Source organism: Hylaeus anthracinus, unplaced genomic scaffold, assembly GCF_026225885.1.
Source record: "Hylaeus anthracinus isolate JK02 unplaced genomic scaffold, UHH_iyHylAnth1.0_haploid 11989, whole genome shotgun sequence".
Lineage (NCBI taxonomy): Eukaryota > Metazoa > Arthropoda > Insecta > Hymenoptera > Colletidae > Hylaeus > Hylaeus anthracinus.
In genome coordinates, this window is record NW_026534337.1 from 12,365,330 (window position 1) to 12,381,363 (window position 16,034).

General features: G+C 41.9%; 2 protein-coding genes across 5 annotated transcripts in view; one reads left to right on the forward strand and one right to left on the reverse strand.

Annotated features, from left to right (window-relative positions):
* LOC128888228 (endocuticle structural glycoprotein SgAbd-2-like) overlaps nucleotides 1-16,034 on the reverse strand; it is a 469,661-nt gene that overhangs the window by 370,826 nt on the left and 82,801 nt on the right. The window lies entirely within an intron of this gene.
* Nucleotides 1-16,034, forward strand: part of LOC128888213 (neuronal acetylcholine receptor subunit alpha-7) — a 257,970-nt gene that overhangs the window by 61,805 nt on the left and 180,131 nt on the right. For all 4 annotated transcript variants that reach the window (XM_054144917.1, XM_054144914.1, XM_054144915.1 and 1 more), the window contains one exon: nucleotides 14,958-15,097. In XM_054144917.1, the coding sequence (XP_054000892.1) occupies nucleotides 14,958-15,097 (140 nt within the window). The remainder of the gene's footprint in view (nucleotides 1-14,957; nucleotides 15,098-16,034) is intronic.

Below are 16,034 nucleotides of genomic sequence, written 5' to 3' on the forward strand. Positions count from 1 at the left end.
GGGCTCGAACAATGAATACCGCGTCATCGGTAATCCATTCCGGGCAGCTCAAACGAATTCCCTGAATCTTTAAACTTTTCTGGAGCATAACAAATTTGTCCAATTCCGTCACTTTTTCCGCGACTCGTGGTACCGTTTTAACCGACACTGACAGCAGAATTAACTTCGGGTACATTTTTCCCAGTGAATCCAAACTCAAACAAAGACCGGCTCTGTTTCCCTTTTTATTTTTATTTGATTGCAATATTTCCCACGTTTTCTCTACGCATCGAAACTTGGCAACCGAACGACGTAACAGTAAAAATTATTTCGGCATCTCTGCGAGTACGCGGATCTGTGATAACGAACGCAAGATGCAATCGTGAAATTATTTCGTCGGGAACGACGGAAAATCTGCACGCAGCGAGATCGAGCGATCGATACGGGGACATCTGTTCGCAGAAACCCAATTACGGCATTCGACTAGTCCGTGCTGAAACTTGGACTCACGCTCGGTGACTCTCTTCCGGTGGTATAGTTATACCGTCGCCGAGCATAACGTGCGCATCACAAATTATAATAACAATCGCGAACCCGGCGAGAGCAATGGCTTTGCGAACGTATTCATAGTTGATGTATTCGTATGTCAAACGCGCTCTCCAGTAAAGCCATTTGTCGAGGATCCTTAGAATGATTTAGAAGATCATTCGTTTCTATTTGGGGAGTCTTTATCCCTTAATTATTTTTGCACGCCCAATTCTCACCTTTTCACTCGTTCGAGTACACTCCGCTAGTTTTCAACTTGGCGCGCAAACAAAGCATCCCTATCACTGAAGGAGTCAACTCCGAAGGGGGTAAATACTGATCTCAGAATTCGCAGCGTACACACCGCCGCGCTCGAACGTGAAAAGGTTTCCCCGGATAGTAAACACGTAACCGGTACGTGCGGAGGAACGGTGACGGGGAACTTCGGAGACAAAACTTGGCAGCGGAGAAATTCGGTTTGAAACTCGCGCGGACGATGCTCGAGCGTACTCCTGTGAGCGGCGTGTACTTACTGACCACGTACAGTAGTTGTGCGGCCGCGGATCCGGAACTACGCCAGTGGAAGGGATCCAACAAACGGGAGTTCGGGTTTCGCTTCGGTACTAATCAAAAGCCTTAATTGGGTTTCTGCCAGCGAAGATCTGACACCGCCGCGATTTGTCCGCTCTGCACGGATTTTCTGCGATGTTACCGCGAGATTTCACCGGAAATTCGATCGTTCCGACGCGATGGAACCCGCGCGATTATTATTCCTCCAGCATCGAACTTCTGTTATGGAATTCTTTTTACTGCCGTCGATTCCTCCGCTAGGCAGCTCGTCGCGTGTGTCTACGGTACTTACCTTTGTCTGTGCGCGCTTTGTGTAACATTTTCGGAAAATTAATATGAGCGAAACATGCGCGAAATAAAGTAACTCGTGCATATTCCGCGCGTTGAATATTCCATGGATGTTATCGTTACATGACGGCGAAAGAGGGAATTTTTAATATCCTGGCGAGGAGGAATTGAAAGCGGTTGGAAATAGGCGATCTTTTGTTGACGGTCGATAGGAAGTTTATTCATAAGAAGATTTCAGATTGTATTATTGTAACGGTTAGTCATACTTTAAATTAACTACGGTAGATAGTTGATATACCTTTCCATTCCATATTGGTCCCAGTTGCACGATTAATATTCCTGCGGCGCATCGAATTTTCACGAAATTATCCTTGCTACTTTTCTCGTTTGCGCGTCAACTTTCACAGCAGCTGCTAACTTTTATCTATACACGCTCGGTATATCACTTCCAGCAAGGTAACGCAAAGAAAATATATGAGGTCGTGAAAACGAAGGCGGGCTAGCATATAAATTTTCCATGCACCAAATATTCCATAGAAATGCTCCTCTAATGGCGATAAAAGGAGAGAATTTTTGGCATTGGCGTGAAGAGGAATCGAATCAAACCTCGTGGCAAGTGGGTATGTGGGAAATCTCCATTCGATGGCGATAAAAACTGGAATTTTTAAGATACTATCTGCTCACCGTAAATATTTTTCAAACGTCCGCACTATACCCGCTAGATGGCTATCGTCAAAATTCTTCTCGCTGTTGGATTCGATATGAAAGGCTTCGTATTTTCATTCGATTTTATTACACAAAATATCTTAACTCTTTGAAGTTGGGTGGGTTAAAAAGCTTTTGCTTAGATTACCATTAAAGTTTTTTACTCATGTGACATTACTATGAACTAACGCTACATTCACTATTATTCTTCTTGTCTGAATTATCCTCACATAATATAACTATATCCTAACATAATATATTCATATCCTTCGCAGCTGTACCATCCGTCGCGAGACACGCTATATAGCCACAAACAGCAGGGATCTCGTTTGACAATACACTATGCACGCACGTGATTGCTTGAAATTCTCATTTTCTGTAAGAAATCGACGCCGAGAGACACAAACGAGGGATCAATTTATAATCGCATTACCGTCATCGGTCTCACTCTCGTATTAAACAGAGCGAATACATCAAATTATATTGATGCACGGACACTGAGGTGGAACGTTGAAATTCAGGGAATCGCGACAGTCGTTATCGACGATGAACACTGTTACTGGATGCGGCAACGTCGATACATATTATATTATTGCACGGCCATATGGATAATCCAATTGGCAATGGCTTCGTAGTATTGATTTATGTGCTCTCCCTTATCTTGCGGCAGGAGGAATCAGTCTGTTTACAGGTAATAACATAGCGAAGTCAATCATCAAATTTTGATCGCAGTATATCACTCGTAACGCGTAACATTGGTTTAAAAATTACGGTTTACAATGATACTTCCGTGTAGCTCGATAGAAATGGAGGACGTGTTGAAATCATTTTAATGTTTAAACGGAGGGAAAGCTTCAAATGGATATTTTGCTTTTATTGTTCGCTGTTGCTATCACTTGGTTTTTCTTTTAATTAAAGATAGAAGGCTAAACTAGCCCAGTGAATATTAATATAAATTGAATAATTATAGTAGAATCACGTTAGACTTGTATTGTAATTTCTCATGAATAACAATTAATTTATTTAGCCTACGTACTTCCTAGATGACCCCGTCCATTTAAAAAAGAAGATCCAGTCAACAAGCTCAACACCATATGGTTTCAAAACTAGCATACTTTGCATATATTATCAATCACTGTTTTTCCAAACCATTCGTCACGCTGAAAAGTGCATTATTCACAGCGCACCTAAAGTTACGTCGTAGGTGACATAACTTCGTCGTTCCCGTTTAACGGAGCGCGAAACTTTTTCTAGTAAAAGAATAATTCATCGATCATTACCTCTACCGTACAATATCTTCTCTTGACAAGAATATATTACATAAACGACCGCCGTGTTATGTACGCGACGCATACGTATCTCTATGTACCGGCCTCTGCTCGCAATCAGCAGAATATTGGGAGCAGCAAATACTATAACACATAGGATAGATCATGACATGTACGACATCGTTCCGAGTGTTGACTCGGGACGCAAACTTAATAAAAGAAAGTTTGCACTAACGTGTGCGATCTATTTAACTTCTTTTTTTTTTCCAAGTTACAGACAGGCTCCCAAGTCTTCAAACAAATTGAGACTGGGATAACAACGTTATCTGATTACAGGTAATACTCGATATCTCACATGTGTCCCCGATGTTCGCTTTGTAAACACTTTTTTCAGTAGAAATATTGCTGGCGATTGTTAGAGTTTGTAGTTGTAGAGTTATCCTGAATTTGGAAAGTGTTCGGCAGGGATTCGCCAGGGAAAGTTGGCCAACTGTTCGATTCCAGAATGCTAATTAAAACTCCACATTAGCTACAGCGTGTGCTGTTTACTCGAAACAGAGATTTTTCAATTCTCAGAACGTAATAATAGCTCTCCTTGCCACTGAAAGCAAACCCTACCTCATTCGAAGCTAGAAACGTACAAAATTCAATTAAATCTAAATAAATTCAATTCAATTCAATTCAATTCAATTCATCCTTTGCGCACCTTACACGCATTAATTTTAAAAGAAGTTCGCAGAACAGTCGTATCGACCGGTTTAATAAATTTTCCGTGGCTTCCTTTTTGCCGATCCGGGAAGGGTTTCGCGAAACTGTCTTCGGAACAAACTTGCCAATACTTCACGCCGTTCTATCTTTTTCTCTTGCATTCTTATCGACCAGCCGGTAAATGGGATTCTAAGAGAGTTAATATTTGGAAGAAAGAGCGGAAGAAATATTACGATGTCGACTGTATATATTCTTTGTGAATCAATGGAGCTTCGGGTCTCGTCGTTTCGTCGCCCCTCGGCCTCCCTCTTTATCGCGCTTTTTCTCGTTCTCTATCACTCCCTTATACCCCCGGTGTATTATCTGTTCCTTGCCCGCGCGCAGGAAACATTTCTCCTTGAGGAGCTCGGATGCATCGCCGAGGTTTTCATGGCAGCAGCTTATGCACGTCATTAACGTCTACCGTGCAAACCTACACTTAGAGTATCGTAAATTGGACAAGCTACATTCAGGAACTTCTTAGTTCTTCGATCCCTTGAAAGATTGAGCGTGTTGTTGCTGTTAAGACTTCGAAAGTAGCTGGAGGCTGGGGACAAATTTTTCATTAATAAGAAGCTAGACTATCCCTTAGTAACGTAGGCTACATTTTATTTTGATAAAAATAAGGTTTCAATTCGAAATCGCAATATTTGTGAATAAATTTGTGGCATCACAACTAAGCCCAATGAATAGCAATTGAGATATTATCTTAAGTAGCTTCCCTCTTCAACTTCAACTGATAATCACAAAATTGCTTTTAACGTCAAAGACTACTGCCCACCTTAATTCTTTCAAGCTTACATGCGTCTAACAATTCTTCGCAATAGCTAATTAAATAACTGAAGCAGAAGCGAAATACATTCTCCACTCCAAGGTATTCGATTTCTGGATTCATCAGTGCAGCAGAATAGGCAATGGATAGATCAGTAGACGGTTCGAATCTCCCCTACTCACCCAATCAACACTTGAAGCTTCCGGTCCCTTCTGTGGGCAATGTGCAGTAGAGCGATCAGAATATCGATCATTCCACAGTCTACATCCCTTCTAGTAGAAACGATTAATACTATGGTAAATTTGCGTTATTGTGTTGATCTGCTTTACTGATCTGCTGGGTGGTAGATCTAGAAACTCTGTCGGTGGTGAGAGGATTTACAACTATCTCTACCATCCATTGGAAATGGCATGCTGCCTCAGAATGCTGATGATCGAAAACCTGGAGAACCAACTAAATTAAAACATAGCAGCATCTTCACTATTTTGGTTCATACAGATCTGCTAGTCCCCAAGCATTTAAAAAAATTTTGTTTCGTTTTGATATATTTGCTAGTGTTTGCAAGGTTATCCTATGCTTTAACCAAGGTTATATGGAACTCATTTTGTATAGATTTAGTAACCTACTTCACACATCTACCAAACTCTAAATAATTCAAACAATCCATACATCTATGAAGACATTAAACGTACATCTCAGTACTCGGACCAAGAGTCTGCGTCAAACATCCCTATGCTTACAAATCCCGTCCCCAATGAATCAATCATGCATCGATCTGATCCGAGCATATCTGTATATTTTATTTTGCAAATCCTATTCCTAGCGAACGACGATATAACGGTCGCGCTCGTATGACAAATCCCACCCCCTCGCCCCTGTTGTTAACACAAGCCACGGAATCTTCTCTAGTTTTCAGTTTAACATCAAAGCGCCGACAACCGCGCGTTTAAATTAAATCGAAATATACGCATTTGCGAACAATAACGTAGGACGCTGTTGAGGTGGAAACGAATCCATTTCCGTTGCCTGATCCCTCCACAGCTGCATAATTCAAGACCGTGTTAAGCCCGTGCGAAACATGCCTAGGAAGCATTCTCCTCCCAAAAGCACATTGCAAAGTGGTTACAACGCGAACTGGTCGAATGACGGCCAAATAGAAATAGGCGAATCGCGCCGTACTACCGAACACGTTCGCGCGAATGTATTTGTTCATGCAAGTTCCGCAGGTTTCCTGGGTATAATGGCTCGTCTTTGTTACCGGACACCGATGGCGCACCTCGAAACATTCTCAGCATTTAGTTGGCGTAATCCCCTAGATGCCCGGTGCGAGCCACGTTCCCGGGGAGGAGTTCGCGTTTCGCTGCCACCGACAAAAGCTGTTGTGTTTGCACAATAACAATTTTCAGCTGTGTTTCGCGCCTCGCGTGAAATACAAATTATGGCGGAGGAACGGGGTCGGAGTGACTTTAAGCGACGTATGCTCTCCGCAAAAAGGCGCGTGTCGAGGAATTATGGCTCCCACGACGCTTCTCGTGGTGTAAGAATTTTCGTGACGGAATGTCTCGAGGGAATTCGGCGTTCGATGGTTGTGGGAAGAATTGCTACCGGGGGTGGAAAAGTCTTGTGTACGATTGGACGACGATAAGCTTGAAAAATGGTGGTAAAGATTTTAGATTAAGGTTGTTTGGTTTGTCTCTGAGAGCCACTACGATTATTCATTGTCTTTTGGATAATTCATCAAATCGTATCTCATAATGGGAGGCTTTGGAAACAGTACATAATTTCGTGGGGCATGCTTGAATAACAATTGAGCAATTTCAAAAGGAAGTTCGATATGCATAGCTAAATTAATTTCCTCAACAATTCTACTATTACCACGTTCGCTTTTGTTGGATTTCTTTAGACTTTTCTGACGTTTTCAAGCTCCATAATTGCATATTGTTCATCCATTTCCCCCTCCTTGTATCGGCTAACACCAATCTAACCTATCCACCCGCCAAGGACCTCGAGAACCACCTAACTTCGTTGCATTACCGCGCTCAATTAGTCTAAGAGTTACTGAACATATCGTTTATACTATCAATGCCGCAAGTTTGACAATGACGCTGACTATTAATAGCAGCCCACCGTAGCCGACACAAATGCGAAACTTTAAACCAAATTTTGCAGCAAGGATCGTTTCACGCCGAAACTCAGACATGAAGTTTCCCCCGGATACGAAATTAGGTTTCACAACAGTCGATTCGAGCGCGGTCCATGGTTTGTTTCGATTGTGCTATCACGATGGGCAAGATAAAGGGGCGCAGCGTGTTCCAGTTAAGCTAGCGAAACCGCGCGAATCGTGGATCTTCGGCTCATGAGTGCAACTTCCCCAATCACGGCCGTCAACCTACACGCATAAGCAACCCGTTGCACCAATTCGCCCATCTGTTTACGACGGTCGTCGCTCACAATGAGGATCTTCGCCCTAATCATTTACGTCGGTAGTGTTACACGCTCTAAGTACTTCGTAAACATTGTCGTGGTCTGACAAACATATGCTGTAGTAGAGTTTGATAACATTTGACGGTTCGCTGCGCTGTCGAACAAGCGTAGAATATATAATGAACCGTGCAAACTTTGGAATGGTATTTCAAATAACAACCCCTTGGAGCCGAAGTAGAAACGCAGGTAGTTAGTGCAAACGTTGTTATTTGGATTTCGGTAAGGTTTCGACCTTTGTGTTAAGTACTCTTTGGTATACAAAAACGAAGTTCAGGATAATTGTATAGAAAAGACTTGAAATATATCGTTTAATTTTGATTGTGTGATTCGTATTCGAGTCCTTAAGGAAAATTCCAGGATAATATCCACAGGATGTTCGACTGGTCTATAATTAAACGAGAATACCGCGGCAACCTACTACAATGTTTTAAAGGGCCGAGTATTATTAGTCCCTATCCGTAGATAATGGTGAACGTGAACTCGTAGATTCAGAACAGCGTTTGTTCGCGGCAACCAAGTGCAACGTTGCATTGCACGCTCGCCCGAGCGTGTACGTGCGTGGAGGCGCGTGTGCAATTCCCACGCGTGAAAATCCATGTGGGCGGACTTGGCGTTCATGGCGTCGCTTTCCTCTCTTGTGTCTGAGCGCTACCATGATGAGATAGCTGTCGATCCTTGGAATATCGCTACCATGCAATTTGTTATTCATTGTGCATTTATATTTACTTCCTTGCTCGGCATACGTGAGCTACGATTTTTCTTCTCTCGTGTCTCGTGACACGTTACGCAACCAAAAGAAAGGACAGATATTGCATTATATAAAGAAGACAGCATATGCCTTTGGATGGTGTAGAATTTTATATTTATGGCATCCAGAACTGGCGATTTGAATGTATACGACGTGATGTCTAAAGGACATAGAAAGAAAGAAAGATAATGTTCGTACGTGAGATATCGAAGTTGTAATAAATCAGAGAAACAGAACAGTAGAAATGGTTGCAATTTTTCGAACTAAGCGTCGGTTATTTTATTATCGAGTGCGTAAGAGGCTTCTTTGGCCACAGAGCAACAACTTTTACGACGCTTCCCCCTGGATCCTCTAGTGGATTCTTCGGTAGGACTATTTCAAATCCAAGGCGAATGGCCGTAAAGATCATTGCTTTATGGCCGAACGAGATGATGCACCTCTCTTGCACAATCGACATGAATTTATTCCTAGCAATATAAAATAACCAGTATTAAATTTTAAATCATCCTCCTGTATTTTTATTCGTCGTACCTATTCTCCCATCACCAGATATAATTTTCATATCGCGTGTATCTTATATTTGATTCCAAATCGAAATACTTATTCGCAGACTTTGAATTCACCGTTAGCGTCGATCATAAACCCGACCGATTATCAATCATCCTCTTTTGCAGGGGACATTCGGTGTTCGCGTGACGCGAAGAACCGGCAACTTGTCGATCGTGCCACGAATTACTCGTCGCTCTATGCATGAGCGTCGCACGTGCGAATATTCGGGCGGGTGCGATTACGCTTACATTCGCAGGGAGTGCCATTCATACCGACGGTTCCCGCGGGCAGGGTACCTCCGCCAATGGCGCGAAGGAACGTCGACGTCGAAGCTGCGAAAAAGGCACCAACCACCCATTCACCCTGACACCCGTTATCACACATATTTATAGTTGAGGTACACAGCGTTCACGTAACCACTCTGTAAACGACATTCCTGTCCCTCTTTCCTATTCAACCCCTTCTCGCCATCTCTCAACCTTTCCCCCTCTCTCTATCCTTCTTCCTTTATTTCTTGTTCCCTCGCTTTACCCTTCCGACGAGTTTTTTCAACCCGTGGCAAAGTCATTCTCATTAATCCAAATCGACGCCGACAACGTTCGTCTGAATGAAGCAACGCCGCGATCCTCTTTCAGTCGGCCTTTGTGGCCAACTATTAAAAGGCTCATCTACAGTCTGGTTAGTGGGGCTCGTGAAATGTTCCGTCGAGCGCGGCACCGGGGTAAAAAATGTCGACGAATATTCGGGAATTCTGACGACGCCGGTGTCACCGCGTTATAACGGTGAATTATTTACGTTACGGCACGGATGCTCGGTTCGAGCCAGTTGTAGACGCGGATTATGTACTCCTACCTATTTTTGATCGACTACCGACACTTAACTGCACCTGTAGCTTTCAACAAACGAAATTTTCACGAAAACCAAAATTGATATTCTGAATTCGGAGGATGTGTGATACATTTAAATTGCATATTTATGGAGATGTCATTTTTATCGACGAATATCGAATCTCTTGTCCTGATTGGAATCGTAACTATGGGCAGTTACATTCCATATTTGCATTCGCGAAATAATGATGAACGATATGTATGTATTTTTAATTGAAATTGTTTGAAGTAAAACTGTGATATAATATTACTTGTATAATTATGTCACGGAGAAGTGTATAATAAATATCAGCAATAAAACAGTAGCATACATTCTAATACATTGTTTAGAAGATACTTTCATTTAAGACACTCTTTTCCTGTATCTGTAAAAACATGGAATTTGTCTGAACATTTGCAGTGCATATCTGCAATTTTTCTAAGTCGACCGTTGTTCTCGCGTTGTTGTTCATTCTTCGAGAACCATTTGGAAAGCAGCAGTCTTAACGAGAGGCGTTCATTTGCGTTCCACAGCCATGCACATTAACATTCTCATTACGTCGACGAAACTAGAGCGTGGGGGTATGAGCCCATCGTTTACTCAATTTCTGCTTCGTTCGTCGCTGTTCAAGCGTGCAGTGCATGTAAATCAAGGAGTTCGACAGGAAAACCTCATTGAAGCTTTCCGTTACGCGATAGTTCTTCAATTATAGCTAGCCTTTCCCAACTGAAGTGGTTGTTGCAAAGCTTCCTGAATCTTGCCTGTTCATCCAGCGTTTCGGGCGAACTTTGAATGGAACTAATCTCGAGAGGAGGATCGTTTAAAGTGACCTACAATCAATCGATCGTTATCGTCTTTATTTATAGGTACGGGTTTACCTTGACGGAAAATAAGACTAGCTCTCGCCATCGTGGACATATTCAAAGACCACCGATCGCATTCGCGTTCAACGTGAATACGATTATTAATTTAGGAGTACTATTAATGATACCCCTTCGAGTCAATTTCGTGGCATTGTCACATGTGACTCAATTATGTATGGCGACTCAAATAAAAGTTCAAGTCTGGAAACATTCCACGAATTACTTTCTTAACTTTCTTTATTAATGAATATATTAATAATGCCGAGCTTATTTTCATTCTCCAACCCGTCTCGCGTTCTCCTTCGCTAGAAAGTTGCCGCAAGAGCACATAAGGGTACTGTGTGTTCAGACAGTAGCGGTGAAAGAGATGTAGCGAACTCCTCGGAGCATACGCAAGTAGCATGTTAATTTGATACCTCTGTGGTCCAAGCCGGCAAATATGATTCTCTCCATCCAGCGCATGCATTCCACCGAATTTCATCAGTTAAGATTATACCCTAGCTCAGGATCTTCACATCCTCGCGCACGACCCTCGTTTAACTCGCGAGGTCGCCATTCGTCATTCATTGCGTGCTCGAGCACACCCTGGCGATCCCAAAACTTTGGGAACGCAATTTTCGTCATCGCGTACACTTACATTAAACTGCAGCTTGCACAATTGAATAAATAAATGACACGATTTTGACTGGTATTCATTGTTCATTAGCTCCTGCGTTTCCATAAAAATGTGATAAATAACAAATATAACCAAGGTACCAAGTGTCCAAATACTTATGGCTGCAACTGTACGTTCCAATAGTGTTTCAGCGTCATCCAGAAGTAAACTCGAGTGAACGATCCCCGGTGTCTTCTCGATTATTTACGGCTACTTACATCTGCACGGATAATCGTATCGATTCAAGTACGTTAAAGTGGATCCTTGTCGCGCAAACGAAATCAATGTCATCGTTAATCAGATTAGGCAAATGTATTACGTGCTATTGATTCAGTGTTGAACTGCAGTTTATACAGTACCGACATATTGCATTGCTCTGATTAATCACCTTTGTAATGCCGCGCACGGAACACGTGCTTCGGTCTCGATACCTGTCGCTGGTAAACAATGAGAACTATTCGAATCTGAATCGTCCCCCTCCCCGCTTTTAGTAGACGCCAATTGAAGCAATGGATATGATAAATAATGAGTTGTATGTTAATATATTTGAAGTCGCTTCTCATTGTATATCGAACGAAGAGTTCGACACATTTGAAAATACGTGTGATGCTATAGTTACGCTGAGCTGAGTGTACCCTAATGCCATTTTATTACCTTCGATCGCATTGTAATCGAATAAAACTCTGTCATAGCTTGCAATGGAATAAATAAAGCATTGACCAACGCGCGGCTATCAAAGCGAGGAAATTCGCGGCACGATTGATAGTAGGGGAGTTTAGGTAGCTGAATTTTGCAGGGAAGTTCGAGTACCGATATTCATGGCGCCGAGAACTCTGGAATACCGATGCGGTCGAGGCGGTAAATCGAGAGAAATCTATACATTGGTGAGGGAGGTGCACGAGAAAAATAAAATTCATGGAGGAGATGGTAGAAGGCAGAAATTAAATAGAATTGACGAATTAGCGTACGTTTTAACCTCCTCCCTTTTTAAATTCCATTTCAAATTGATGTGTTCGAGGTAAACGAAAATTCAGTTTTAGTGGATATATCTATGTAATTATATTCAAAACAACTTTAAAAAATATAAATTCTTAATTTATTTGGAAGGTATATCTAGTCAATCAGTTACTGCGTGACGTGTTTAGACATAATTAACAAGAGCTAGGAATTCGAGAGAAACTCGAAAGACAATTTGCATAAATTTTTCTGGATATTACATTCATTTCCCTCGTCCAGATTTCTTTTTTTCATTTCTAAAGAACACAATTCTAGCAGAAAATTAATTCAGAACTGTTTCAGCGATGAAGTAATTTAATCTCCCGCAATTCGCCTCACTCGTACACTCGTCTACGTTTTATTAAACATGTCAAGAACAAACGTGTATTCCCAACTCTTAACCGTATGAGAAAGTGAAGTACTCTTGAATCTGTTCCCTTCATTTCTAAATGACACGATAATCACGGAAAACTAATATAAGAATGTCGAAGAGGTGATTTTATTCTATGCAACTTGCTTCTTCGACAGGAGTAATAAACATCTTTTACTGCAACCTGGTGCTTTCATGCTCGCCGCCAAACGTGTTCTTCGATGTACGATAATTCCATCGCCCTTTTCAAAAGCTCAGTGAAATTGAAACTTTTCGCCAACTGACTCGCCTCGCTCGGATACACGTAGTGGCGCTAAAATGGTTTCATGACGCATGGACGTGACTTTTACTGAAATTTTCAATCCGAATGTAGAAGAACTTTCGAGGTAAACTTGAAAATAAAATTCAGAATCGAGATCTGAATAAATAATACATTTTTAATATTCTCTAGTTGGGGATACTAGTTTGCACAAAAATGTGTTCTTTATTGTTGAAAGCCGTTTCGCGATGCTTCAACTTTCTCGACCGTTTTTCGAACTTCGTTGGACATTTTTCAGTTGACCGTATCTTCTGCTGTACGTTGAACGGGGTAGATAGGAATGGTGTATCCTGTTCAGGGGACAAAAAAACGAGCAGCTCTTACGTAAAGCGTAGCGTCAATGACCACGATCAACCGAGCACGTCGAGGCACGAGAGATGGCCTCTCTCTGAATATGCTGAAACAGACAAAAAGGAGACGGCACAATGGGAAGGAAGGAGGAAAGGAAGCCAGCAGGAACAAAAAGTGCGAGGAGTATTGAATCCTCCGTGTTGTTGGACGTGGAGGTGGGGGTTGGCTCCCCCGACAAGTGCATTTGTCGTAACCCCGCAATATTTCGGTTTGTCTTCAATGGGTGCACGTGCGCCGAATTCGGCCGCGGTTACGACCATTATTCTCTACCTCGACACAATCCTGTTGCATTTCGCATTCGACCACGGCACCGTGCCCGGATTCTGAGGCTGGTTAAAGGTGCGCTTGCCCAGAGATACAATGTCTTTCCTGCCGGAATAAACGTGTACGCGACAAGTTTGGCGCGGAATTAGGGGATGTTTGATCAACAAGAGAATGTTGAAAACGTTTAAAATAACTGCACGTCCACTCGTCACAAGTCACTTCCACTCATCAAATAAAATTGACTCATTTTCGTCACCGTCGCAATGAAATAATCGTGCAAACAACCCTGCGAAACGCAAGTATTGCCCGCGTCAGCGACGATAACGCAATGAATTGGAGTAATTAACCGTGCATTGGCCAGGTATCCTGGTAATTGCGTAACGAACGATAATCGAAAAGAGCAAACGAAACGCGCGTAATTATGAATACGTACGGTAAGCACAGATTCGAGTGATTAAAAATTCGTGTAGTTTCAATTTGTCCCGAGAGCCGTGTGTGCGCCAGCTTAGCAGGTTTGCCAAGGGATTACAGTGGCTTACTCGCTATCGTTGCACTGTAATATATAGAATCCGCGCTCGCAACACGACGTACGATGTTTCGCCAGAGTTCAAGGAATTTTCCGAACAAACTTCCGGCCGAAGAGAGGATTTCACGCAGCAACAAAAGTTAATATTATGGCTACATACGATTAATACAGCAACTGCCACTGGCAAACTGTCGAAGAATGTCTGCGCGGTTCTCGAGAAGTTTCGAGCAGCTGCGACTTACGGGCGTTAATGGATACGCCGGAGATTGATGATACTGATTCGAGTGATGATAGTCTGTCACGCTTGATGGCGGTGTGATACGTCCGAGCAAAAGTGCCTTCGTTTATTCGTTGCAATATATATCACCCTTCGCTCTGGATATTTTGTCTAAGACCATAAGTTTAACCCTGCATTAAAGAAACAACGAACATTTATTATACGTAGAGAAAATACGCCGGTGCAAACGAAAATTTTGAGACGCACGTACGAGGAATTCCCAGCTGTAAGATGGAGCGAAACGTATTCATCGTTCGGACACGTATACTACTTTTCACGAAAACACGACGAAGCTTCGCGCGCGCGCGCGCAAGACGGAATATTTTAGGAAAATATGCTGTTACGAATTGAAAAATGAAAAGGTGTCTACTTTGAACTTCGCCGTGTCGGAGAATTTTTCAAAATAAATATTTCTGTACGACATTGAAGCTTGCGTGGTGATTAAGAATTGAAAGGGTGGCGCGTGAAACGAGTGCAGAAATAATTACCGAGGCTCCCGGCATCTGGTTGCATTCGAAGGGGAAAAAAAGGAGCGTACAAGTGAAAAGAATGTGGGAGTACGTGAGTTTATTACGAGATGCAAATGCGAGCTTAGAGGATGATATTATAAAAATGGGTATTTTATTTACACTCTTCGGGACGTATTAAAAATTTAAACCAATCTAATGTGGTATCTAGCATAAATCCATCGTTGCATATTTCTTCATGTATTGTCTATGAAATAAGTTAGGTCCTGATTAAGGATTTCTTAATGGGTTAGATAAATCGTTAGCACTTGTGAAGTATCTGTGACAGTTTCCACTGGCATTTAAACAATTCCCTTTTTTGTTACAGAAAGCCTGTGCGGGCAACACGAAAAACGCTTATTGAATGACCTGCTGGAGACGTACAACACCTTGGAGCGACCGGTAGCCAATGAGAGCGAGCCTCTCGAGGTGAAATTCGGCATCACGTTGCAGCAAATCATAGACGTGGTAAGTTATTTTCTTCGCGTTTGCGTCGCCATCAGTCATATCGCTTCTTTCTTACGAAAGGGGAAATTTCAATTAAATCTGTTAAAGTTGATTTGAAGTTTCGAGAAATATTTTCTATTTTGATCGAAATCGGATTTCCATATTTTACTGCTCCCCTATAGTCCAATATTTTATATGGCGTACCAAAAAATATGTAAGTACAGACACCAACGTATACAGACACACGACACGTATAATCGATGGAACTTCGATATGGAAGATTTTCTATTATGACCTCCCTCCGTGTTCTTCTTGCGTCATATACGAGGAGTTACCTGAACAGTATGAGTACTGATTGTTACCATTCGATCGGATTCCTTTTCGTGCGCATTCACTGCGCCAACTGATGCGAGTAAAAATATCTACGATGACATGCTGCGACGCAGCAGGCTATAATGGTTCGGGAATGTTATAGAAATTTATTCTTGGCGCTAATGGTATGTAATAAAAATATACAGTGGTGCGAGAACGTGTAAAAATAATTTATTTAGTATTTGATCCGTACACAAAATCGCGTGACTCTAATTTTACAAGATGTATCATGCTGCTCGACAGAAATTAAGCCAGTGTCGACAGTGGTTCCACATTTTCTTTGCTTCTCTACTTAGACCAAATTAACGAAGAAAAGGATTGGTCAAACAATACAAGTAGATGTTTAGGCTACTCTTCTCTCTTTTTCAACCCTGAACGCAGGAGAAATTTCAACCGTCTCAAACTTCCAAGCTTTTAAGTATAAAGTGATCTTTTTTATGTTCTTACTGCTGACGACAGCCAACTTTTTAACGGGTGTTTCTAATCAGAATGAATTCACCGCATCTTGTTTATTACATTGTATAATGAAATAAAATTTCCAAAAATACAAATAATATTTTCGCCCCTTCCGCTGTTTATCATTCTT